The 25,717-nt window shown below is 61.8% G+C and overlaps 1 protein-coding gene and 1 long non-coding RNA gene across 2 annotated transcripts; one reads left to right on the forward strand and one right to left on the reverse strand.

The window, feature by feature from the left end:
* The first annotated feature begins 48 nt into the window (after window positions 1-48).
* On the forward strand, window positions 49-21,572 carry LOC117438089 (uncharacterized). Its single transcript, XR_004550639.1, has 8 exons — window positions 49-72; window positions 6,767-6,853; window positions 11,667-11,754; window positions 14,854-14,921; window positions 18,596-18,679; window positions 20,167-20,220; window positions 21,260-21,351; window positions 21,551-21,572. It is a non-coding gene; the product is annotated as an uncharacterized lncRNA (long non-coding RNA).
* ACTL6B (actin like 6B) lies at window positions 199-23,654 on the reverse strand. The gene is made up of 14 exons (XM_034073497.1): window positions 23,620-23,654; window positions 22,411-22,487; window positions 21,148-21,313; window positions 20,106-20,206; window positions 18,570-18,667; window positions 15,685-15,779; window positions 14,800-14,906; window positions 14,600-14,689; window positions 11,674-11,735; window positions 9,723-9,837; window positions 7,496-7,576; window positions 6,746-6,841; window positions 5,050-5,136; window positions 199-299 (listed from the first exon to the last, which is right to left on the reverse strand). The coding sequence occupies exons 1-14, from the start codon at window positions 23,642-23,644 to the stop codon at window positions 219-221; spliced, it is 1,281 nt and encodes a 426-aa protein (XP_033929388.1). The 5' UTR covers window positions 23,645-23,654; the 3' UTR covers window positions 199-218.
* Window positions 23,655-25,717: the final 2,063 nt, after the last annotated feature.

Raw genomic sequence — 25,717 nt, forward strand, 5'->3', positions numbered from 1 at the left:
ACAGTCGCGCATGCGCAGTGCGCCGCGCGGGAACGCGCTGAGGTGGAGCTCTGTCCTCGACGCGTTTTTGAGGTAAAAAACCCTCAATTTGGTTAAAAACCCCCAAATGACGTCATCAAAACGTTCACCCCTCCCCCCCCCGTGTGCACACAGCCTCGATCTGAGCTCGGAGCCGTTTATTGGGGGTCAAGGGGGGGTCAATGGGGGTCAATGGGGGGTCAGGGGCACTTGCGCTCCACACATTGTTTCCCTCCCTCCTCATACTCCTGCTTCGAGATCCACATCTGCTGGAATGTGCCCTATGGGATCAATGGGGCAGGTTATGGGGCTGGGACCCATAGATGGGGGTGGTTATGGGGCTGGTTATGGGGCTGGGACCCATAGATGGGGCTGGTTATGGGGCTGGTTATGGGGCTGGGACCCATAGATGGGGCTGGTTATGGGGCTGGTTATGGGGCTGGACCCATAGCAGGGGGGTGGTTATGGGGCTGGTTATGGGGCAGGTTATGGGGCTGGTTATGGGGCAGGTTATGGGGCTGGGACCCATAGCGGGGGGTGGTTATGGGGCTGGTTATGGGGCTGGTTATGGGGCTGGGACCCATAGATGGGGCTGGTTATGGGGCTGGTTATGGGGCTGGACCCATAGCAGGGGGGTGGTTATGGGGCTGGTTATGGGGCTGGTTATGGGGCTGGGACCCATAGATGGGGCTGGTTATGGGGCTGGTTATGGGGCTGGTTATGGGGCAGGTTATGGGGCTGGTTATGGGGCTGGTTATGGGGCTGGTTGTGGGGCTGGACCCATAGATGGGGGTGGTTATGGGGCAGGTTATGGGGCTGGTTATGGGGCAGGACCCATAGATGGGGGTGGTTATGGGGCAGGTTATGGGGCTGGTTATGGGGCTGGTTATGGGGCAGGTTATGGGGCTGGTTATGGGGCTGGTTGTGGGGCTGGTTATGGGGCTGGACCCATAGCGGGGGGTGGTTATGGAGCTGGTTATGGGGCTGGTTGTGGGGCTGGACCCATAGATGGGGCTGGTTATGGGGCTGGTTATGGGGCTGGTTATGGGGCTGGGACCCATAGATGGGGCTGGTTATGGGGCTGGTTATGGGGCTGGGACCCACAGATGGGGCTGGTTATGGGGCTGGTTATGGGGCTGGTTATGGGGCTGGTTATGGGGCAGGTTATGGGGCTGGACCCATAGATGGGGCTGGTTGTGGGGCTGGACCCATAGCGAGGGGGTGGTTATGGGGCTGGTTATGGGGCTGGACCCATAGCGGGGGAGTGGTTATGGGGCTGGTTATGGGGCTGGTTATGGGGCTGGTTGTGGGGCTGGTTATGGGGCTGGTTGTGGGGCTGGTTGTGGGGCTGGTTATGGGGCTAGGACCCACAGATGGGGGTGGTTATGGGGCTGGTTATGGGGCTGGGACCCATAGCGGAGGGTGGTTATGGGGCTGGTTATGGGGCTGGTTATGGGGCTGGTTATGGGGCTGGTTATGGGGCTGGGACCCATAGCGAGGGGGTGGTTATGGGGCTGGTTATGGGGCTGGTTATGGGGCTGGACCCATAGATGGGGCTGGTTATGGGGCTGGTTATGGGGCTGGTTATGGGGCTGGGACCCATAGATGGGGGTGGTTATGGGGCTGGTTATGGGGCAGGTTATGGGGCAGGTTATGGGGCTGGACCCATAGCGGGGGCCGGTTATGGGGCTGGTTATGGGACTGGTTATGGGGCTGGTTATGGGACTGGTTATGGGGCTGGACCCATAGCGGGGGCCGGTTATGGGGCTGGTTATGGGACTGGTTATGGGGCTGGTTATGGGACTGGTTATGGGGCTGGACCCATAGCGGGGGCTGGTTATGGGGCTGGTTATGGGGCTGGTTGTGGGGCTGGTTATGGGGCTGGTTGTGGGGCTGGTTGTGGGGCTGGTTATGGGGCTGGTTATGGGGCTGGTTATGGGGCAGGTTATGGGGCAGGTTATGGGGCTGGTTGTGGGGCTGGGACCCATAGATGGGGCTGGTTATGGGGCTGGTTATGGGGCTGGTTATGGGGCCGGGACCCATAGATGGGGCTGGTTGTGGGGCTGGGACCCATAGATGGGGCTGGTTGTGGGGCTGGTTATGGGGCTGGGACCCATAGATGGGGGTGGTTATGGGGCTGGTTATGGGGCTGGTTATGGGGCTGGTTATGGGGCAGGTTATGGGGCTGGTTATGGGGCAGGTTATGGGGCTGGGACCCATAGATGGGGCTGGTTGTGGGGCTGGTTATGGGGCTGGTTATGGGGCAGGTTATGGGGCTGGTTATGGGGCAGGTTATGGGGCAGGTTATGGGGCTGGGACCCACAGATGGGGCTGGTTATGGGGCTGGTTATGGGGCTGGTTATGGGGCAGGTTATGGGGCAGGTTATGGGGCTGGGACCCATAGATGGGGCTGGTTGTGGGGCTGGTTATGGGGCTGGTTATGGGGCAGGTTATGGGGCTGGTTATGGGGCAGGTTATGGGGCAGGTTATGGGGCTGGGACCCACAGATGGGGCTGGTTATGGGGCTGGTTATGGGGCAGGTTATGGGGCAGGTTATGGGGCTGGGACCCATAGATGGGGCTGGTTGTGGGGCTGGTTATGGGGCTGGTTATGGGGCTGGTTATGGGGCAGGTTATGGGGCTGAGACCCATAGCGGGGGGTGGTTATGGGGCTGGTTATGGGGCAGGTTATGGGGCTGGGACCCATAGATGGGGCTGGTTATGGGGCTGGTTATGGTTCTGGACCCATAGATGGGGCTGGTTATGGGGCTGGGATACACAGAAAGGGGTTGGTTATGGGGCTGGTTATGGGGCTGGTTATGGGGCTGGTTATGGGGCTGAGACCCATAGCGGGGGGTGGTTATGGGGCTGGTTGTGGGGCTGGTTATGGGGCTGGTTATGGGGCTGGTTATGGGGCTGGTTAAGGGGCTGGTTATGGGGCTGGTTATGGGGCTGGTTGTGGGGCTGGTTATGGGGCTGGTTATGGGGCTGGTTAAGGGGCTGGTTATGGGGCAGATTATGGGGCTGGTTATGGGGCTGGTTATGGGGCAGGTTATGGGGCTGGTTATGGGGCTGGTTATGGGGCTGGGACACACAGAGGGGGGGTGGTTATGGGGCTGGTTATGGGGCAGGTTATGGGGCTGGTTATGGGGCTGGTTATGGGGCTGGTTATGGGGCAGGTTATGGGGCTGGACCCATAGATGGGGGTGGTTATGGGGCTGGTTATGGGGCTGGACCCATAGATGGGGGTGGTTATGGGGCTGGTTATGGGGCTGGTTATGGGGCTGGTTATGGGGCTGGTTGTGGGGCTGGTTATGGGGCTGGTTATGGGGCTGGTTGTGGGGCTGGTTATGGGGCTGGTTATGGGGCTGGTTATGGGGCTGGTTGTGGGGCTGGTTATGGGGCTGGTTATGGGGCTGGACCCATAGATGGGGCTGGTTATGGGGCTGGTTATGGGGCTGGTTATGGGGCTGGGACCCATAGCAGGGGGTGGTTATGGGGCTGGTTATGGGGCAGGTTATGGGGCTGGTTATGGGGCTGGTTGTGGGGCAGGTTATGGGGCTGGTTGTGGGGCAGGTTATGGGGCTGGGACCCATAGCGAGGGGGTGGTTATGGGGCTGGGACCCATAGATGGGGGTGGTTATGGGGCAGGTTATGGGGCTGGTTATGGGGCAGGTTATGGGGCAGGTTATGGGGCTGGTTATGGGGCTGGTTATGGGGCTGGGATACACAAAGGGGGGGGGGTTATGGGGCTGGTTATGGGGCTGGGACCCCGCCCCTGCTGGAATGTGCCCTATGGGGACAATGGGTTATGGGGCAGGTTATGGGGCTGGTTATGGGGCTGGGACCCATAGCGGGACCCCCTCTGCTGGAATGTGCCCTATGGGGGACAATGGGGCTGGTTATGGGGTTGGTTGTGGGGCTGGTTATGGGGCTGGTTGTGGGGCTGGTTATGGGGCTGGTTGTGGGGCTGGTTATGGGGCTGGGACCCATAGCAGGGGGTTGGTTATGGGGCTGGGACCCCCCTGCTGGAACGTGCCCTATGGGGAACAATGGGGGGGTTATGGGGCAGGTTATGGGGCTGGGACCCACAGCGGGACCTCCCCCTGCTAGAACGTGCCCTATGGGGGGACGATGGGGGGTTATGGGGCTGGTTATGGGGCTGAGACCCACGGATGGGGGTGGTTATGGGGCAGGTTATGGGGCAGGTTATGGGGCTGGGACCCATAGCGGGACCCCCCCACTGCTGGAATGTGCCCTATGGGGAACAATGGGGGGTTATGGGGCAGGTTATGGGGCTGGTTATGGGGCTGGTTATGGGGCTGGGACCCATAGCGAGGGGGTGTTTATGGGGCTGGTTATGGGACAAGTTATGGGGCTGGGACCCACAGATGGGGTTTGGTTATGGGGCTGGTTATGGGGCTGGTTGTGGGGCTGGTTATGGGCCTGGTTATGGGGCTGGTTATGGGGCTGGACCCATAGCGGGGGGGTGGTTATGGGGCTGGGACCCACAGATGGGGGTGGTTATGGGGCTGGTTATGGGGCTGGTTATGGGGCTGGGACCCATAGCGGGGGGTGGTTATGGGGCCGGTTATGGGGCTGGGATACACAGCGGGGGGGGGGTTATGGGGCAGGTTATGGGGCAGGTTATGGGGCTGGGACCCACAGATGGGGGTGGTTATGGGGCTGGTTATGGGGCTGGTTGTGGGGCTGGTTATGGGGCTGGGACCCATAGTGGGACCCCCCCACTGCTGGAATGTGCCCTATGGGGAACAATGGGGGGTTATGGGGCTGGGACCCACAGAAGGGGGTTGATTATGGGGCTGGTTATGGAGCTGAGACCCACAGTGGGACCCCCTCTGCTGGAATGTGCCCTATGTGGGACAATGGGTTATGGGGCTGGTTATGGGGCTGGTTGTGGGGCAGGTTATGGGGCTGGTTATGGGTCCGGTCATGGGGCTGGGACCCACAGGGGGCAGTTGGTTCTGGGGCAGGTTATGGGGCTGGGACCCACACCCCCCATAGCACCCACCAGCGAGGCCAGGATGGAGCCCCCAATCCATGGGCTGAAGCGTCTCTCCATGGTGCTGTTGCTGGCGATCAGCTTCAGGCGCATGCTCTATGGGGTGTGAATGGGGTTATAGGCTATGGGGCAGCCCCATAGATTCCACACACAGGGGGCTATGGGGCCGGCCCCATAGATCCCACCCAAAGGGGGCTATGGGGCAGCCCCATAGATTCCACACACAGGGGGCTATGGGGCCGGCCCCATAGATCCCACCCAAAGGGGGCTATGGGGCAGCCCCATAGATCCCACCCAAAGGGAGCTATGGGGCCAGCCCCATAGATCCCACACACAGGGGGCTATGGGGCAGCCCCATAGATCACACCCATAGGGGGCTATGGGGCACCCCCATAGATCCCACCCAAAGGGGGCTATGGGGCAGCCCCATAGATCCCACCCATAGGGGGCTATGGGGCAGCCCCATAGATCCCACCCAAAGGGGGCTATGGGGCAGCCCCATAGATCCCACCCACAGGGCGCTATGGGGCAGCCCCATAGATCCCACCCACAGGGCGCTATGGGGCAGCCCCATAGATCCCACACACAGGGTGCTATGGGGCCAGCCCCATAGATCCCACACAAAGGGGGCTATAGGGCAGCCCCATACATCCCACCCAAAGGGGGCTATGGGGCAGCCCCATAGATCCCACACACAGGGGGCTATGGGGCAGCCCCGTAGATCCCACACACAGGGGGCTATGGGGCAGCCCCATAGATCCCACACACAGGGGGCTATGGGGCAGCCCCATAGATCCCACCCAAAGGGGGCTACGGGGCAGCCCCATAGATCCCACCCAAAGGGGGCTATGGGGCAGCCCCATAGATCCCACACCCAGGGGGCTATGGGGCAGCCCCATAGATCCCACCCAAAGGGGGCTATGGGGCAGCCCCATAGATCCCACCCAAAGGGGGCTATGGGGCAGCCCCATAGATCCCACACAAAGGGGTCTATGGGGCAGCCCCATAGATCCCACACACAGGGGTCTATGGGGCAGCCCCATAGATCCCACACACAGGGGGCTATGGGGCAGCCCCATAGATCCCACACACAGGGGGCTATGGGGCAGCCCCATAGATCCCACACAACGGGGGCTATGGGGAGCCCCATAGATCCCACCCAAAGGGGGCTATGGGGCAGCCCCATAGATCCCACAAACAGGGGGCTATGGGGCAGCCCCATAGATCCCACAAACAGGGGGCTATGGGGCAGCCCCATAGATCCCACACACAGGGGGCTATGGGGCAGCCCCATAGATCCCACCCAAAGGGGGCTATGGGGCAGCCCCATAGATCCCACCCAAAGGGGGCTATGGGGCAGCCCCATAGACCCCACACAAAGGGAGCTATGGGGCAGCCCCATAGATCCCACCCAAAGGGGGCTATGGGGCAGCCCCATAGATCCCACCCATAGGGAGCTATGGGGCCAGCCCCATAGATCCCACCCAAAGGGGGCTATGGGGCAGCCCCATAGATCCCACCCAAAGGGGGCTATGGGGCAGCCCCATAGATCCCACCCATAGGGGGCTATGGGGCAGCCCCATAGATCCCACACACAGGGGGCTATGGGGCAGCCCCATAGATCCCACACACAGGGAGCTATGGGGCAGCCCCATAGATCCCACACACAGGGAGCTATGGGGCCAGCCCCACACATGGTCCTCACTGGAGGCGTCTTCTGGGACAGCTCCCGGTTGAGGCGGTCGGTGAAGCCTTGGAGCAGAGTGTTCCCCCCGGTGACAATGACGCTGCCATAGAGACCCTATGGGGCAGGGTAGGGACAACGTGTGGGGCAGGGTACGGACAATGTGTGGGGCAGGGTACGGACAATGTGTGGGGCAGGGTATGGACAATGTGTGGGGCAGGGTACGGACGATGTGTGGGGCAGGATACGGACAATGTGTGGGGCAGGGTACGGACAATGTGTGGGGCAGGGTATGGACAATGTGTGGGGCAGGACAATGTGTGGGGCAGGGGACGGACAATGTGGGGCAGGGTACGGACAATGTGTGGGGCAGGGGACGGACAATGTGTGGGGCAGGACAATGTGTGGGGCAGGACAATGTGTGGGGCAGGACAATGTGTGGGGCAGGGTACGGACAATGTGTGGGGCAGGGTATGGACAATGTGTGGGGCAGGGTACACACAATGTGTGGGGCGGGGGGGGTCACTGCACCCCCATCCTGCCCCATAGCTGCTCCCTATGGGGCAGGGTACGGACAATGTGTGGGGCAGGGTATGGACAATGTGTGGGGCAGGGTATAGACAATGTGTGGGGCAGGGTAGGGACAATGTGTGGGGCAGGACAATGTGTGGGGCAGGGTACACACAATGTGTGGGGCAGGACAATGTGTGGGGCAGGGGGGGGGTCACTGCACCCCCATCCTGCCCCATAGCCTCTCCCCATAGCACTCACCGGCCTGATGTCAATGTCACACATCCCAATGCTGGTGGTCACCACGTGCCCCACACCCAGCATCGTGTTACCCGATAGACCCTGGGGGTGATGGGGGGTCAATGTGGGGCTGGGACCCACAACCCCTGCCCCACACCCCCTGCCCCACACCCCCTGCCCCCCAACCCCTGCCCCACATCCCCTTGGACCCCCAACCCTTACATTGGGGGGGTCAATGTGGGGCTGGGACCCACAACCTTGACCTTGGGGGTGTCAATGTGGGGCTGGGACCCACAACCCCTGCCCCACACCCCCTGCCCCACATCCCCTTGGACCCCCAACCTTGACATTAGGGGGCTCAATGTGGGGCTGGGACCCCCAACCCCTGCCCCAAACCCATTGCCCCACACCCCCTTGGATCCCCAACCTTGACATTAGGGGGGTCAATGTGGGGCTGGGACCCACAACCCCTGCCCCACACCCCCTTGGACCCCCAACCTTGACATTAGGGGGTCAATGTGGGGCTGGGCCCCACAACCACCCCCCCCAGGACCCCCAACCTTGACATTAGGGGGGTCAATGTGGGGCTGAGACCCCCAACCCTGCCCCACACCCCCTGCCCCACACCCCCTGCCCCCCAACCCCTGCCCCACATCCCCTTGGACCCCCAACCTTAACACTGGGGGGTCAATGTGGGGCTGGGACCCCCAACCCCTGCCCCACACCCCCTGCCCCACACCTCCTGCCCCACATCCCCTGCCCCACACCCCCTTGGACCCCCAACCCCTGCCCCACACCCCCTGCCCCACACCCCCTGCCCCACACCTCCTGCCCCCCAACCCCTGCCCCACATCCCCTGCCCCACACCCCCTGCCCCACACCCCCTGCCCCACACCCCCCTGCCCCACACCCCCTGCCCCACATCCCCTGCCCCACACCTCCTGCCCCACATCCCCTGCCCCACACCCCCTGCCCCACATCCCCTGCCCCCCAACCCCTGCCCCACATCCCCTGCCCCACATCCCCTGCCCCACACCCCCTGCCCCACATCCCCTGCCCCACACCCCCTGCCCCACATCCCCTGCCCCACACCCCCTGCCCCACACCCCCCTGACCCCCAACCCCTGCCCCACACCCCCTGCCCCACACCCCCTGGACCCCCAACCTTGATGCTATGGGGTCAATGTGGGGCTGGGCCCCACACCCCCTGCCCCACATCCCCTGCCCCACACTCCCTGCCCCACACCCTCTGCCCCACACCTCCTGCCCCACACCCCCTGCCCCACATCCCCTGCCCCACACCCCCTGCCCCACACCCCCTGCCCCCCAACCCCTGCCCCACACCCCCTGCCCCACACCCCCTGCCCCACATCCCCTGCCCCACATCCCCTGCCCCACACCCTCTGCCCCACACCCCCTGCCCCACACCCCCTGCCCCACATCCCCCTGCCCCACACCCCCTGCCCCCCACCCCCTGCCCCACACCCCCTTGGACCCCCAACCTTGACATTAGGGGGGTCAATGTGGGGCTGGGACCCCCAACCCCTGCCCCACACCTCCTGCCCCACATCCCCTGCCCCACACCCCCTGCCCCACATCTCCTGCCCCACACCCCCTGCCCCACACCCCCTGCCCCACATCCCCTGCCCCCCAACCCCTGCCCCACACCCCCTGCCCCACATCCCCTGCCCCACACCCCCGCCCCCACACCCCCTTGGACCCCCAACCCCTGCCCCACACCCCCTGCCCCACACCCCCTTGGACCCCCAACCTTGACATTGGGGGGGTCAATGTGGGGCTGGGACCCCCAACATTGACATTAGGGGCTTAATGTGGGGCTGGGACCCACACCCCCTGCCCCACACCCCCTGCCCCACACCCCCTGCCCCCCAACCCCTGCCCCACACCCCCGGCCCCACACCCCCTTGACCCCCAACCCCTGCCCCACACCCCCTGCCCCACACCCCCTGCCCCACACCCCCTGCCCCACACCCCCTGCCCCACATCCCCTGCCCCACACCCCCCTGACCCCCAACCTTGACATTGGGGGGGTCTATGTGGGGCTGGGACCCCCAACCCCTGCCCCACACCCCCTTGGACCCCCAACCCTTACATTGGGGGGGTCAATGTGGGGCTGGGACCCCCAACCCCTGCCCCACACCCCCTGCCCCACACCCCCTGCCCCACACCCCCTGCCCCACACCCCCTTGGACCCCCAACCCCTGCCCCACACCCCCTGACCCCCAACCTTGACGTTGGAGGGGTCAAACAGCCCCTCAGGTATCCTCAGTCTCTCTGCCCCATAGTCAGTGTTGTAGCCATTGGGCATCTCATAGTGAACTGTGGGCATCTGAGCGGCCACCCTGGGGGGGGCAGGGCGATAATGGGGGGCTATGGGGGGGGCTAGGGGGGGGGCTATGGGGGGGGGCAGGGTGATAATGGGGGGCTATGGGGGGGGCAGGGTGATAATGGGGGGCTATGGGGGGGGCTATGGGGGGGGCTATGGGGGGGGCTATGGGGGGGGGCAGGGCGATAATGGGGGGCTATGGGGGGGGCTATGGGGGGGGCTATGGGGGGGGCAGGGTGATAATGGGGGGCTATGGGGGGGGATAATGGGGGGCTATGGGGGGGGGCAGGGTGATAATGGGGGGCTATGGGGGGGGGCAGGGTGATAATGGGGGGCTATGGGGGGGGGGAGGGTGATAATGGGGGGGGGCAGGGTGATAATGGGGGGCTATGGGGGGGGGCAGGGTGATAATGGGGGGCTATGGGGGGGGCAGGGTAATAATGGGGGGCTATGGGGGGGGCAGGGTGATAATGGGGGGCTATGGGGGGGGCAGGGTGATAATGGGGGGCTATGGGGGGTGATAATGGGGGGCTATGGGGGGGGGCAGGGCGATAATGGGGGGCTATGGGGGGGGCTATGGGGGGGGCAGGGTGATAATGGGGGGGGCAGGGTGATAATGGGGGGCTATGGGGGGTGATAATGGGGGGCTATGGGGGGGGCAGGGTGATAATGGGGGGCTATGGGGGGGGGCAGGGTGATAATGGGGGGCTATGGGGGGGGGCAGGGTGATAATGGGGGGCTATGGGGGGGGGCAGGGTGATAATGGGGGGCTATGGGGGGGGCTATGGGGGGGGCTATGGGGGGGGGCAGGGTGATAATGGGGGGCTATGGGGGGGCAGGGTGATAATGGGGGGCTATGGGGGGGGCAGGGTGATAATGGGGGGGGCAGGGTGATAATGGGGGGCTATGGGTGGGGGCAGGGCAATAATGGGGGGCTATGGGGGGGGCAGGGTAATAATGGGGGGCTATGGGGGGGGGCAGGGTGATAATGGGGGGCTATGGGGGGGGCAGGGCGATAATGGGGGGCTATGGGGGGGGGGCAGGGCGATAATGGGGGGCTATGGGAGGGGGCAGGGCGATAATGGGGGGGACAGGGCGACAATGGGGGGCTATGGGGGGGGGCAGGGTGATAATGGGGGGCTAGGGGGGGGGGCAGGGCAATAATGGGGGGCTATGGGGGGGGCAGGGTGATAATGGGGGGCTATGGGGGGGCAGGGTGATAATGGGGGGCTATGGGGGGGGCAGGGTGATAATGGGGGGCTATGGGGGGGGCTATGGGGGGGGCAGGGTGATAATGGGGGGGGCAGGGTGATAATGGGGGGCTATGGGGGGGGCAGGGTGATAATGGGGGGCTATGGGGGGGGGCAGGGTGATAATGGGGGCTATGGGGGGTGATAATGGGGGGCTATGGGGGGGGGGCAGGGTGATAATGGGGGGCTATGGGGGGGGGGCAGGGTGATAATGGGGGCTATGGGGGGGGGCAGGGTGATAATGGGGGGCTATGGGGGGGGGGCAGGGTGATAATGGGGGGCTATGGGGGGGGGCAGGGTAATAATGGGGGGCTATGGGGGGGGGCAGGGTGATAATGGGGGGCTATGGGGGGGGCAGGGTGATAATGGGGGGCTATGGGGGGGGCAGGGTAATAATGGGGGGCTATGGGGGGGGGCAGGGTGATAATGGGGGGCTATGGGGGCAGGGTGATAATGGGGGGCTATGGGGGGGGGCTATGGGGGGGGGCAGGGTGATAATGGGGGGCTATGGGGGGGGCAGGGTGATAATGGGGGGCTATGGGGTGGGGGGACCCCAAAACCCCCCCCCTATAACCCCCCCTATTGTGCCCTATAGGACTCACTGTTCATCATAGGGGGAGTCTGACACCTGCAGTACTGAGGCTTGGAAGTCCTGGATCACCTCCTATGGGGCAGGATATGGGGTGAGGCATAGGGAACAGGGGGGGGACACCCCATAAGGAGACAGGTATAGGGGACCCCTAATAAGGAACCATGTATAGGGGACCCCAATAAGGACCCAGGTATATGGGACCCCCCAATAAGGAACCAGGTATAGGGACCCCCAATAAGGACAGAGCTATAGGGGACCCCAATAAGGACCCAGATATGGGACCCCCATAAGGACTCAGGTATATGGGACACCCCAATAAGGATCCAGTTATAGGGGACAACCCAGGTATAGGGGACCCCCCATAAGGACCCATCTATAGGACCCCCCAATAAGGACCCATCTATAGGGGACCCCAATAAGGACCCAGGTATAGGGGACACCCCCATCTATAGGGTACCCCAATAAGGAACCAGGTATAGGAGACCCCAATAAGGATCCAGTTATAGGGGACCCCAATAAGGACCCAGGTATAGGGAACCCCAATAAGGACACAGCTATAGGGCCCCCCCCAGTAAGAACCCATCTATAGGATACCCCAATAAGGACCTATGTATAGGGCCCCTCCATAAGGCCCCATCTATAGGCTACCCCCATAAGGACCCATCTATAGGGTACCCCCATAAGGACCCCAGGTATAGGGGACCCCCCCCCAGCTATAGGGCCCCCCCATAAGGCCCCATCTATAGGGTACCCCCATAATGACCCCATATATATGGGACCCCAATAAGGACCCAGGTATAGGGGACCCCCATAAGGACCCATCTATAGGGTACCCCCATAAGGACCCCAGGTATAGGGGACCCCCCCCCATCTATAGGGTACCCCCATAAGGACCCCAGGTATAGGGGACCCCCCCCATCTATAGGGCCCCCCCCATAAGGCCCCATCTATAGGATACCCCAATAAGGCCCCATCTATAGGGTACCCCAATAAGGCCCCATCTATAGGACCCCCGAATAAGGACCCAGGTATATGGGACCCCCAATAATGACCCATCTATAGGGCCCCCCCATAAGGACCCCAGGTATAGGGGACCCCCCCCCATCTATAGGGCCCCCCATAAGGCCCCATCTATAGGGCCCCACCATAAGGACCCAAGGTATAGGGGACCCCCCCCATCTATAGGGCCCCCCATAAGGCCCCATCTATAGGATACCCCAATAAGGCCCCATCTATAGGGCCCCCCATAATGACCCCATCTATAGGGTTCCCCAATAAGACCCCATCTATAGGGCCCCCCATAAGGCCCCATCTATAGGTCCGCCCCATAAGGCCCCATCTATAGGGTATCCCCATAATGACCCCAGGTATAGGGGACCCCCCCAGCTATAGGGCCCCCCCATAATGACCCCATCTATAGGGTACCCCCATAAGGACCCCAGGTATAGGGGCCCCCCCCCATCTATAGGGCCCCCCATAAAGCCCCATCTATAGGATACCCCAATAAGCCCCATCTATAGGGGACCCCCATAAGGACCCCAGGTATAGGGGACCCCCATAAGGACCCATCTATAGGGCCCCCCCATAAGGACCCCAGGTATAGGGGACCCCCCCCATCTATAGGGCCCCCCCATAAAGCCCCATCTATAGGGTACCCCCATAAGGACCGCAGGTATAGGGGACCCCCCCATCTATAGGGCCCCCCCATAATGACCCCATCTATAGGGTATCCCAATAAGGACCCCAGCTATAGGGGACCCCCCCCATCTATAGGGCCCCCCATAAGGCCCCATCTATAGGGTATCCCCATAATGACCCCAGGTATAGGGGACCCCCCCCCATCTATAGAGCCCCCCATAAGGCCCCATCTATAGGTTACCCCCATAATGACCCCAGGTATAGGGGACCCCCCCCATCTATAGGATACCCCCATAAGGCCCCATCTATAGGGTACCCCCATAAGGACCCATCTATACGGGACCCCAATAAGGCCCCATCTATAGGGCCGCCCATAAGGCCCCATCTATAGGGTATCCCCATAAGGACCCCAGCTATAGGGGACCCCCCCCATCTATAGGGCCCCCCATAAGTCCCCATCTATAGGATACCCCCATAAGGCCCCATCTATAGGGTACCCCCATACGGACCCCAGGTATAGGGGACCCCCCCTATCTATAGGGTACCCCAATAAGGCCCCATCTATAGGGTACCCCCATAATGCCCCATCTATAGGGAACCCCCATAAGGCCCCATCTATAGGTTACCCCAATAAGGACCCATCTATAGGGTATCCCCATAAGGACCCCAGGTATAGGGGACCCCCCCCATCTATAGGGCCCCCCATAATGACCCCATCTATAGGTCCGCCCCATAAGGCCCCATCTATAGGGTACCCCCATAAGGACCCCAGGTATAGGGGACCCCCCCCCATCTATAGGGCCCCCCCATAAGGCCCCATCTATACGGCCCCCCCATAAGGCCCCATCTATAGGATACCCCCATAAGGCCCCATCTATAGGGTATCCCCATAAGGACCCCAGGTATAGGGGACCCCCCCCCATCTATAGAGCCCCCCATAAGGCCCCATCTATAGGGTACCCCAATAAGAACCCCATATATAGGGCCCCACCATAAGGACCCCAGGTATAGGGGCCCCCCCCATCTATAGGGCCCCCCATAAGACCCCATCTATAGGACCCCCCCATAAGAACCCCAGGTATAGGGGACCCCCCCCATCTATAGGGCCCCCCATAAGGCCCCATCTATAGGGTACCCCCATAAGGCCCCATCTATAGGGTATCCCCATAAGGACCCCAGGTATAGGGGACCCCCCCCATCTATAGGGCCCCCCATAAGGCCCCATCTATAGGATACCCCAATAAGGCCCCATCTATAGGATACCCCCATAAGGCCCCATCTATAGGGTATCCCCATACATTGCAGGTGAAGTTGTGCCATGACTTGGACACCTGCGGCAGCTTCTCCTTCTTCTTCCAATTGGGGGGGGCCCCCTCCCGCACCGCCTCCTGTGGGCGGGGCCATGCAAATGAGGGAGGGGGCGTGGCTTAGCGCATCCCCCTCCCTGATTGGCTGCCGACCAAAGGGGGGCGTGTCCATCCCTTAGCCCCGCCCCTACCTTGGCTGCTATCATATAGGGGGGGACGATGTCAATGTTCATCTCCTGGAACAGCTCCCGGCACTGCATAGAGATGAAGTCTCCAGCCAATGGGGACTTGACGATGCCTAAGGCAGCCAATGGTGAGCCGAGGAGCGGCCCTGGACACGCCCCTGGACACGCCCCCTCCCCCGAGGCCACGCCCCCTCCCCTGGCCACGCCCCTTCTCCCCCAGGCCACGCCCCCTTCCCGAGGCCACGCCCCCCCTCCCCGGGACATGCCCCCTCCCCCAAGGCCACGCCCCATCTCCCCTGGCCACGCCCCCTCCCCGAGGCCACGCCCCCTCTCCCCCTGGCCACGCCCCCGTCCATGGCCACGCCCCCTCCCCCTAGGCTACGTCTGCTCCTCCTGGCCACGCCCCCTCTCCCCAGGTCACGCCCCTGCCCCTGGCCACTCCTCTTCCATGGCCACGCCCCCCTGTCCCCAGGCCACGCCCCCTCATTGGCCACGCCCCCTCCCCCTTGCCATGCCCCTGGCCACGCCTCCTCCCTGGCCACGCCCCCTACCCGAGGCCACGCCTCCTCCCCGGCCACGCCCCCGCCCCTGGCCACGCCCCCTCTCCCCTGGCCACACTCCCTCCCCCGAGGCCACGCCCCCTCTCCCCTAGACCACGCCCCCTCTCCCCGAGGCCACGCCCCTTCCATGGCCACGCCCCTTCTCCCCCTGGCCACGCCCCCTCCCTCGAAACCACGCCCCCTCTCCCCCAGGCCACCCCCCTGGTCACGCCCCCTCTCCCATGGCCACGCCCCTTCTCCCCTGGTCACGCCCCCTCTCCCCCGGCCACGCCCCCGTCCCTGGCCACGCCCATGGCCACGCCCCCTCTCCCAGGCCACGCCCCCCCCGTACCCTGCTGTAGGATGTATCCGTCATGCACTGGGATGGCTGTGGTGTGGGTGGCTCCACTGTCCAGTACCAGACCAGTACTGCGGCCGTTGGCGAAACTGGGGGGGTCAAGGGGGTAACGGGGGGGGAGACCCATAGAGAACCCAAATACCCCATAGAGCATCCCATAGAGCACCCGAACACCACATAGAGTGCCCCATAGAGTGCCTGATAGAGTGCCCAAATACCCCATAGAGCACCCCACTGAGCACCCAGACACCCTATAGAGCACCCAAACACCCCACAGAGCACCCAACTGCACCCAAATACCCCATAGGGCACCCCATAGAGCACCCCAACACACCATAGAGCACCCAGACACCCCATAGGGGATCCCACAGAACACCCCATAGAGAACCAAACCATGTACCCCATGGAGCACCCAACCATGCACCGAAACACCCCATAGAGCACCCCATAGAGCGCTCAGACACCCCAAAGGGCACCCCGCAGAGCACCCAAACACCCCATAGGGCACCCCAGAGTACCCCATAGAGCACCCAACCATGCACCCCATGGAACACACAACCATGCACCCAAATACCCCACAGGGCACCCCACAGAGCACCCCATAGAGCACCCAACCATGCACCCAAACACCCACCCCATAGAGCACCAATGGGGAGTGTGATGGTGGCACCCATGGGTGCCCCCATGGTGGATGTGAAGGTGTCACCCATGGGTGCTGGGGTGTGTGTGCTGGTAGCACCCATGTGTGCGGGGGGCGTGTGTGTGTCAGTAGCACCCATGGGTGCTGGGGGGTGTGTGTGACAATGGCACCCATGTGTGTGGGGGGGTGTGTGTGTGTGCTGGTAGCACCCATGGGTGTCCCAATAGGGGATGTGACTGTAGCACCCATGTGTGTGTGGGGGGTGTGTGTGCCGGTAGCACCCATGGGTACCCCCATGGGGGGGTGTCTGACTGTAGCACCCATGGGTGCTGGGGAGGCTGTGTCAGTAGCACCCATGGGTACCCCTATGAGGGGTGTGTGCCAGTAGCACCCAGGGGTGCCGAGGGGTGTCTGACTGTAGCACCCATGGGTGTCCCTATGGGGCTGTCTGTCTGACTGTATCACAGGTGTGTGTAGGATACGCGGTGAGCACGGCTGTGTGTGTGTCTGTCTGACTGTAGCACCCATGGGTGTGTATGATGGTGTCACCCATGGGCTGTCTGACTGTATCACAGTACAGGATACGCTGTCAGCACCGCTGTCTTGCACAGGAAGAACGCTGGGATGTGTGTGTGTGTATATGTGTCTATATGATGCTGTATCCCCTATAGGTGTCTATAGGATACGCTGTCAGCACAGCTGTCTTGCACAGGAAGAACGCTGGGATGTGTGTGTGTATGTATAGGTGTATATGATGCTGTATCCCCTATAGGTGTCTATAGGATACGCCGTCAGCACAGCTGTCTTGCACAGGAAGAACGCTGGGATGTGTGTGTGTGTATAGGTGTATATGTGTATGTATAGGTGTATATGATGCTGTATCCCCTATAGGTGTCTATAGGATACGCTGTGAGCACAGCTGTCTTGCACAGGAAGAACGCTGGGATGTGTGTATGTGTATAGGTGTATATGTGTATGTATAGGTGTATCTGACTGTATCCCCTATAGGTGTCTATAGGATACGCCGTCAGCACCGCTGTCTTGCACAGGAAGAACGCTGGGATGTGTGTATGTGTATAGGTGTATATGTGTATGTATAGGTGTATATGATGGTGTCTCTATAGGTGTCTATAGGATACGCCGTCAGGACCGCTGTCTTGCACAGGAAGAACGCTGGGATGTGTGTGTGTGTATGTGTGTATATGTGTATGTATAGGTGTGTATGATGGTGTCCCTATAGGTGTCTATAGGATACGCCGTCAGGACCGCTGTCTTGCACAGGAAGAACGCTGGGATGTGTGTATGTGTATAGGTGTATATGTGTATGTATAGGTGTATATGACTGTATCTATAGGTGTCTATAGGATACGCCGTCAGGACCGCTGTCTTGCACAGGAAGAACGCTGGGATGTGTGTGTATGTATAGGTGTATATGTGTATGTATAGGTGTATATGACTGTATCCCATAGGTGTCTATAGGTGTCTATAGGATACGCCGTCAGCACCGCTGTCTTGCACAGGAAGAACGCTGGGATGTGTGTATGTGTATAGGTGTATATGTGTATGTATAGGTGTATATGACTGTATCCCATAGGTGTCTATAGGTGTCTATAGGATACGCCGTCAGGACCGCTGTCTTGCACAGGAAGAACGCTGGGATGTGTGTGTGTATGTATAGGTGTATATGTGTATGTATAGGTGTATATGTGTATGTATAGGTGTATATGATGGTGTCTCTATAGGTGTCTATAGGATACGCCGTCAGCACCGCTGTCTTGCACAGGAAGAACGCTGGGATGTGTGTGTGTATGTATAGGTGTATATGATGCTGTATCCCATAGGTGTCTATAGGTGTCTATAGGTGTCTATAGGTGTCTATAGGATACGCCGTCAGGACCGCTGTCTTGCACAGGAAGAACGCTGGGATGTGTGTGTGTGTATAGGTGTATATGTGTATGTATAGGTGTATATGACTGTATCCCATAGGTGTCTATAGGTGTCTATAGGATACGCTGTCAGCACAGCTGTCTTGCACAGGAAGAACGCTGGGATGTGTGTGTGTGTATAGGTGTATATGTGTATGTATAGGTGTATATGATGGTGTCTATAGGTGTCTATAGGATACGCCGTCAGGACCGCTGTCTTGCACAGGAAGAACGCTGGGATGTGTGTATGTGTGTATAGGTGTATATGTGTATGTATAGGTGTCTATAGGTGTCTATAGGTATCTATAGGATACGCTGTCAGGACCGCTGTCTTGCACAGGAAGAACGCTGGGATGTTGTAGTGCTCAAACATCAGCTCCGTCAGCTTCTCACGCTTGGCGCGGGTGTTCCACTGCGGGAGCGGGTCATGTGACACGCGTGGGTCATGTGGGGGGGGGCCGATGTGTCACATGGGGGGGATCCCAATGGGTCACGTGGGGGGATGGGGGTGGACCCCAATGGGTCACGTGAGAGGACCCCAATGGGACACATGGGGACCACAATGGGACATGTGGGGGGGGGGGGACACACCCCCATGGGTCACGTGGGGGGACCCCAATGGGTCACGTGGGGAGAGGGGGGGAACACCCCGATGGGTCATGTGGAGGGACCCCCATGGGTCACATGGGGGGATCCTGATGGGTCACGTGGGGGGAGCCCCATGGGACACGTGGGGGGAGGGGGGGACCTGATAGGACACGTGGGGGGAACCCCATGGGTCACGGGGGGGAAACCAATGAGTCACGTGGGGGGAGGGGAGGGACCCGAAAGGGACACGTGGGGGGAGGGAGGGGGGAACCCCATGGGTCACGTGGGGGGAGGGGGGGACCCCAATGGGTCACGTGGGGAGACCCCAATGGGACACGTGGGGGGAGGGGGGGACCCCGATGGGACACGTGGGGGGGCCCCATATGGGTCACGTGGGGGGAGGGATGGACCCCAATGGGTCACATGGGGGGACCTTGATGGGTCACGTGGGGGGACCCCGATGGGAATGGGGGGGGGGAGGAACATCAATGGGTCACGTGGGGGGTCCCCAATGGGACACGTGGGGGGATGGGGGACCCCAGTTGGTCACGTGGGTGGATCCCGATGGGTCACGTGGGCTGGGGAGGGGGGAACCCCATGGGACACGTGGGGGGAGGGGGGGGACACCATGGGTCACGTGGGGGGATCCCGATCGGTCACGTGGGGGGAGGGGGGATCCCAATGGGACACGTGGGGGGAGAGGGGGACCCCAATGGGTCACGTGAGGGGGCCCCGATGGGTCACGTGGGGGGAGGGGGGGATCCCAATGGGACACGTGGGGGGACCCCAATTGGACACGTGGGGAGAGGGGGACATCAATGGGTCACGTGGGGGGGACCCCGATGAGACACGTGGGGGGATGGGGAGACCCCAATGGGACACGTGGGGGTGGGGTTGGACGGACCCCCATGGGTCACGTGGGCGATGGGGGGACCCCAATTGGTCACGTGGGGGGATCCCAATGAGACACGTGGGGGGAGGGAGGGACTCCAATGGGTCACGTGGGGGGAACCCCATGGGTCATGTGGGGGGGACCCCGATGAGTCACGTGGGGGGGAGGGGAGGACCCCGATGGATCACATGAGGGGTCCCCAATGTGTCACGTCGGGGGAGGGAGGGACCCCAATGGGGGGAGGGGGATCCCAATGGGTCACGTGGGGGGAACGCGATGGGTCACGGGGGGGGGATGACACCCCCATGGGTCACGTGGGGGTCGGGGTGTCCCCAATGGGTCACGTGGGGGGGGGGGGCTGGGTGCCTACCGGGGCCTCAGACATGAGCACCGGGTGCAGTCCTGGCTCTGACTTGACATGTTTCCCATAGGTGTGATCCAGGATGGCCTGGAAACAATCCCAGTCCTCGACTGGGAGCCGTGGGGTGAGCCCAGACCCATAGCGGCCTCCATAGGGTGAGTGCTGCCCCATAGCATCTCCCCATAGCCCCATAGCATCTCCCATTGAGTAACCCCCAGCCCCATAGCATCTCCCATTGAGTAACCACAGCCCCATAGTGTCTCCCCCCAGCCCCATAGCATCTCCCCATAGCCCCATAGCTTTGCCCCATAGCCCCATAGCTTTGCCCCATAGCCCCATAGCATCTCCCCATAGCCCCATAGCTTTGCCCCATAGCCCCATAGCATCTCCCATTGAGTAACCCCCAGCCCCATAGCATCTCCTATCAGTTAACCCCCATCCCTATAGCATCTCCCATTGAGTACCCCCCATCCCCATAGCATCTCCCCATAGCCCCATAGCATCTCCCCATAGCCCCACAGCATCTCTCCCCAGCCCCATAGCATCTCCCCATAGCCCCATAGCTTCGCCCCCCAGCCCCATAGCATCTCCCATTGTGTACCCCCCAGCCCCATAGCGTCTCCCCATAGCCCCATAGCATCTCCCATTGGCTAACCCCCAGCCCCATAGCATCTCCCCCCAGCCCCATAGCGTGTCCCCATAGCCCCATAGCGTGTCCCCATAGCCCTATAGTGTGTCCTCATAGCCCCATAGTGTCTCCCATTGGCTAACCCCCAGCCCCATAGCATCTCCCCATAGCCCCATAGCATCTCCCCCCAGCCCCATAGCATCTCCCATTGAGTAACCCCAGCCCCATAGCGTTGCCCCATAGCATCTCTCACTGTGTACCCCCCAGCCCCACAGCATCTTCCCATAGCCCCATAGCATCTCCCATCGGGTACCCCCCAGCCCCATAGCATCTCCCCCCATCCCCATAGCGTCTCCCCCCAGCCCCACAGCATCTCCCCCCAGCCCCATAGCCCCATAGCATTGCCCTATGTGCCGCACTGACTCATGCCGTTCTTGAGCGGTGAGATGAGCTCCATCCCCTCCCTGGCCACGTGCAGAGCGTTGGTGTCAATGTAATAAACCTTCCCTCCCTTCTGCTCCTTGTCCCCGTCCAGCTCCAGCCCCACGTCCTCGGGGGGCAGCAGGCCCACGCTGGTGGGGAAGTCAGCCTGGGGGCGGCCATGATGGCACGGGGTCACGTGATGAGGTAATGACACGTGATGAGGTAATGACACGTGATGAGGGACACGTGGTCACGTGATGAGGTAATGACACGTGATGAGGGTCACGTGATGAGGTAAGGACACGTGATGATGAGGTAATGACATCCTCTGGGGGCAGCAGCCCCACACTGGTGGGGAAGTCAGCCTGGGGGCGGCCATGATGGCACGGGGTCACGTGATGAGGACACGGGGTCACGTGGTGAGGTAATGACACGTGATGAGGGACACGGGGTCACGTGATGAGGTAATGACACGTGATCATGTGATGATGTAATGACATCCTCGGGGGGCAGCAGCCCCACGCTGGTGGGGAAGTCAGCCTGGGGGCGGCCATGATGGCACGGGGGTCACGTGATGAGGTAATGACACGTGATGAGGGACATGTGGTCACATGTGGTGACACATGATGACATGTGATGATGTAATGACATGTGATGACATATGAGGACATAATGACACGTGATGACACATGATGACACGTGATGACATGTGATGACATGTGATGATGTAATGACATGTGATGACATATGATGACATCATGACATGATACATGATGACACATGATGACGTGTGATGATGTGTGATGACATGATGACATATGATGATGTAATGACACACTATGATATGTGATGAGATGCAATGACACGTGATGACCTAATGACCCATGATGCCATGCGATCACGTAATGACATGTGATTACATGTGATGCCATGTGATGACATAATGACACGTGATGACATGTGATGCCATGTGACGCTCGTGCTATGATGTAATGACACATAATGACACGTGATGACCTGCAGTGATGGTACATGTGATGACATCCGATGACACGTGATGACATGCGATGCCATGCGATGACACGTGATGATGTGATGACATGTGATGATGTAATTGCATGTGATGACATGATGATATAATGACACATAATGACACGTGATACCATGCGATGACGTCATGCCACACGATGCCACGTGATGTCCTGCGATGCCGCGACGCCACGTGACCCCAGCCCACGTGACCCCCCCCGCGGCCACACCCACCTTGGGGCAGTCCTCCCCCGCGTACCCAGCGCGCACCGAGAAGGAGCCAATGTCAAACACGAGGGCGCCGACCTCATCTGGGGACGGATCACGTGACACCGGTAACCCACCCCACCCCTTTAGGCCACGCCCCCTCCCTCTTGACCACGCCCCCTCCGAGGCCACGCCCCTTACAGCCTCTCATGGGGGGGGGGGATGGATCACGTGACACCAGTAACCCCCCCCCCCCCCCCCCCATCGGGTAACACGGGGACCCCCCCTCCCCTCTTTAAACCACGCCCCCTCCCTCTTGGCCACGCCCCCTAGGCCACGCCCTCTACCGCAGCTTATTGGGGGGGGGGGGGATGATGGATCACATGACACTGGTAACCCAACCCCCCCCTCCCCCCCCATCAGGTATCACGGGACCCCCCCATTAAACCACGCCCCCTCCCTCTTGGCCCCGCCCCTCGCCTAGGCCACGCCCCCTACCGCCGCTCAATTGGGGGGGTGTGGGATGGATCACGTGACACTGGTAACCCCCCCTCCCCCAATCCGGTAACACCGGTAATCCCCCCCCCCCTTTAGACCACGCCCCCTCCCTCCTGGCCCCGCCCCCCGCCGAGGCCACGCCCCCTACCCCCGCTCATGGGGGGGGTGGGGGGTGGATCACGTGATCATGTGGTAACCCCCTCCCTCCCATCCGGTAACACGGGACCCCCCCCCCATTAAACCACGCCCCCTCCCTCTTGGCCCCACCCCCTGCCGAGGCCACGCCCCCTACCGCCGCTCATGGGGGGGATCACGTGACACCGGTAACCCCCCCACCCCCCGTCCCCAATCCGGTAACACGGGGACCCCCCCCCATTAAACCACGCCCCCTCCCCCTAAGCCACGCCCATTCCCTAGGCCACGCCCCCTATCGCCGCTCATGGGGGGGGGGGGGGGGGGGGGGGGATGGATCACATGACACCGGTAACCCCCCCCCTCCAATCCGTTAACACGGGGACGCCCCCCCACCCCTTAAACCTTGGCCCCGCCCCCTCCCTAGGCCCCGCCCCCTATAACCGCTCATCGGGGGGGATGGATCACGTGATACCGGTAACCCCCCCCCCCCCCCCAATCCGTTAACACGTATAACCTCCCCTCCCCCCCTTAAACCACGCCCCCTCCCCTTGGCCCCGCCCCCTCCCCAGGCCCCGCCCCCCCCGCCCCCTGTCCCCCCCCTACCGCCGCCGTAGACCCCCCCGCTCATGGCGCCTTCAGCACCGGACAGCGCCCGGCGGCCGCGGTGGGCGGGGCCAGCGGTGAGCAGCCAATGGGAGCCCGCGGTGGGCGGGGTTAGCGGCGCTCGGCCAATGGGCGGCCGGCGTGCTCCGCGAGCGGTGATTGGCTGCGGCCGAGGACAATGCTTAATGGTGAATGGGGGGGGGGGTCTCCATGGCAACCGGTTGGAGGGGGCGGGGCTATAGGGGTCGCCATGGATACGGGAGGGGTGAGTGCGCATGCGCCGTTGTCGCTATGGCAACGGGAGGTTGTGGTTGTCAGGCTGTAGCGTGGTCACGTGGAGAGCGGCGCGGCCAATGGGAGAAGGCGTCCGGAGGGAGGGGGCGGGGCCAAGAGACCGGAAGCGGAAGTGAAGCGGCGGCCGGGACGCGGTGAGGTGAGGGCGGGGGGGGTCTGTGGGTATCTATGGGATCTATAGGGGCCTATGGGGACCTATGGGGCTCTATGGGGCTCTATGGGGTTCTATGGGGATCTATGGGGCTCTATGGGGCTCTATGGGGTTCTATGGGGATCTATGGGGCTCTATGGGGCTCTATGGGGATCTATGGGGCTCTATGGGGCGCTATGGGGATCTATGGGGATCTATGGGGCTTGGGACAGGGGTTATGGGTGTCTATAGGGGCCTGGGGGGATCTATGGGGATCTATGGGATCTATGGGGCTCTATGGGGCTTGGGACAGGGGTTATGGGTGTCTATAGGGGTCTGGGGGGATCTATGGGACTCTGTGGGTGTCTATGGGGGCCTATGGGGCTCTATGGGGCTCTATGGGGTTTGGGGCAGGGGTTATGGGGTTCTATAGGAGCCTGGGGGGATCTATGGGTCCCTATGGGGCTTTGGACAGGGGTTATGGGTGTCTATAGGGGCCTGGGGGGATCTATGGGGCTCTATGGGGGTCTATGGGGCTCTATGGGGATCTATGGGGCTCTATGGGGCTTGGGGCAGGGGTTATGGGGTTCTATAGGAGCCTGGGGGGATCTATGGGGTTGGGACAGGGGTTATGGATGTCCATAGGGGCCTGGGCAGCTCTATGGGGCTCTATGGGGATCTATAGGGTTTGGGACAGGGGTTACGTGTGTCTATAGGGGCCTGGGGTGATCTATGGGGCCCTATGGGGCTTGGGACAGGGGTTATGTGTGTCTATAGTGGCCTGGGGGGATCTATGGGGCTCTATGGGTATCTATGGGTCTCTATGGGGATCTATGGGGCTCTATGGGGCTTGGGACACGGGTTATGGGTGTCTATAGGGGAATGTGGGGATCTATGGGGCTCTATGGGGCTTTGGACGGGGGTTATGGGGTATCTATAGGGCTGGGGCACTCTAAAGGGGTCTATGGAGCGTCTATGGGGGGGTTATGGGGTGTCTATGGGGCTGGGGGGATCTGTGGGGTATCAATGGGGCTGGGGGGGTCTATGGGGTATCCATGGGGCTGGGGGTATCTATGGGGTATCCATGGGGCTGGGGGGATCTATGGGGTGTCTATGGGGCTGGGGGGTCTATGGGGTGTCTATGGGGCTGGGGGGTGTCTATGGGGTGTCTATGGGGTCTATGATGCTTAGGACTGGGGTTATGGGGTATCTATGGGGCTGGAATATGGGTCTGGACACTACTTATGGGTCACCCAGACCCTGTATGTGTCTATGGGGCCCTTATACGTGTCTGACCCCATATCTCCCCCCATAGATGTCCTCAGGACCCACATCCCCCCCGGCTGGGGGGGGGGGGGGGGCTCCCCCCTCCCCCCCCCTTATCTCCGCCCCCCCCCCACCACGCAGCCGCCGCCGCCGTGGCCCCGCCCCCCACCCCCCCTCCCTCCCCCCTCCCCCCTCCTCCGGCCCCGCCCCCATCGCTGACGTCTTCGTGACGTCACGGACGGACTTCCGCGCGCAGCTCCGACGGTGCCAACGTCTATTGGGGGCGGGGGGGGGCTCAGCTATGGGGCGCCCCACAACTGAGCTCCGCCTCCATGGGCTGGGCCTGGCCGTGCCCCGCACCATTAACCTGGCCCTACAGCTCCAGGCCGCGGCCCACGGGGCCCTATG

This window comes from Melopsittacus undulatus, assembly GCF_012275295.1.
Source record: "Melopsittacus undulatus isolate bMelUnd1 chromosome 25 unlocalized genomic scaffold, bMelUnd1.mat.Z SUPER_25_unloc_1, whole genome shotgun sequence".
NCBI classification, from domain to species: domain Eukaryota; kingdom Metazoa; phylum Chordata; class Aves; order Psittaciformes; family Psittaculidae; genus Melopsittacus; species Melopsittacus undulatus.

Bases quoted from the DNA above. Each gene is read 5' to 3' on its own strand.
- ACTL6B (XM_034073497.1), bottom strand. From the start codon at position 23,644: ATGAGCGGGGGGGTCTACGGCGGCG. The intron at 15,780-18,569 runs GTATCCTATAGA...TGACCCCCCCAG, and splicing joins AAGACAGCGGTCCTGACAGC to TTTCGCCAACGGCCGCAGTA. The intron at 14,907-15,684 runs GTACGGGGGGGG...TGGCTGCCTTAG, and splicing joins CGGATACATCCTACAGCAGG to GCATCGTCAAGTCCCCATTG.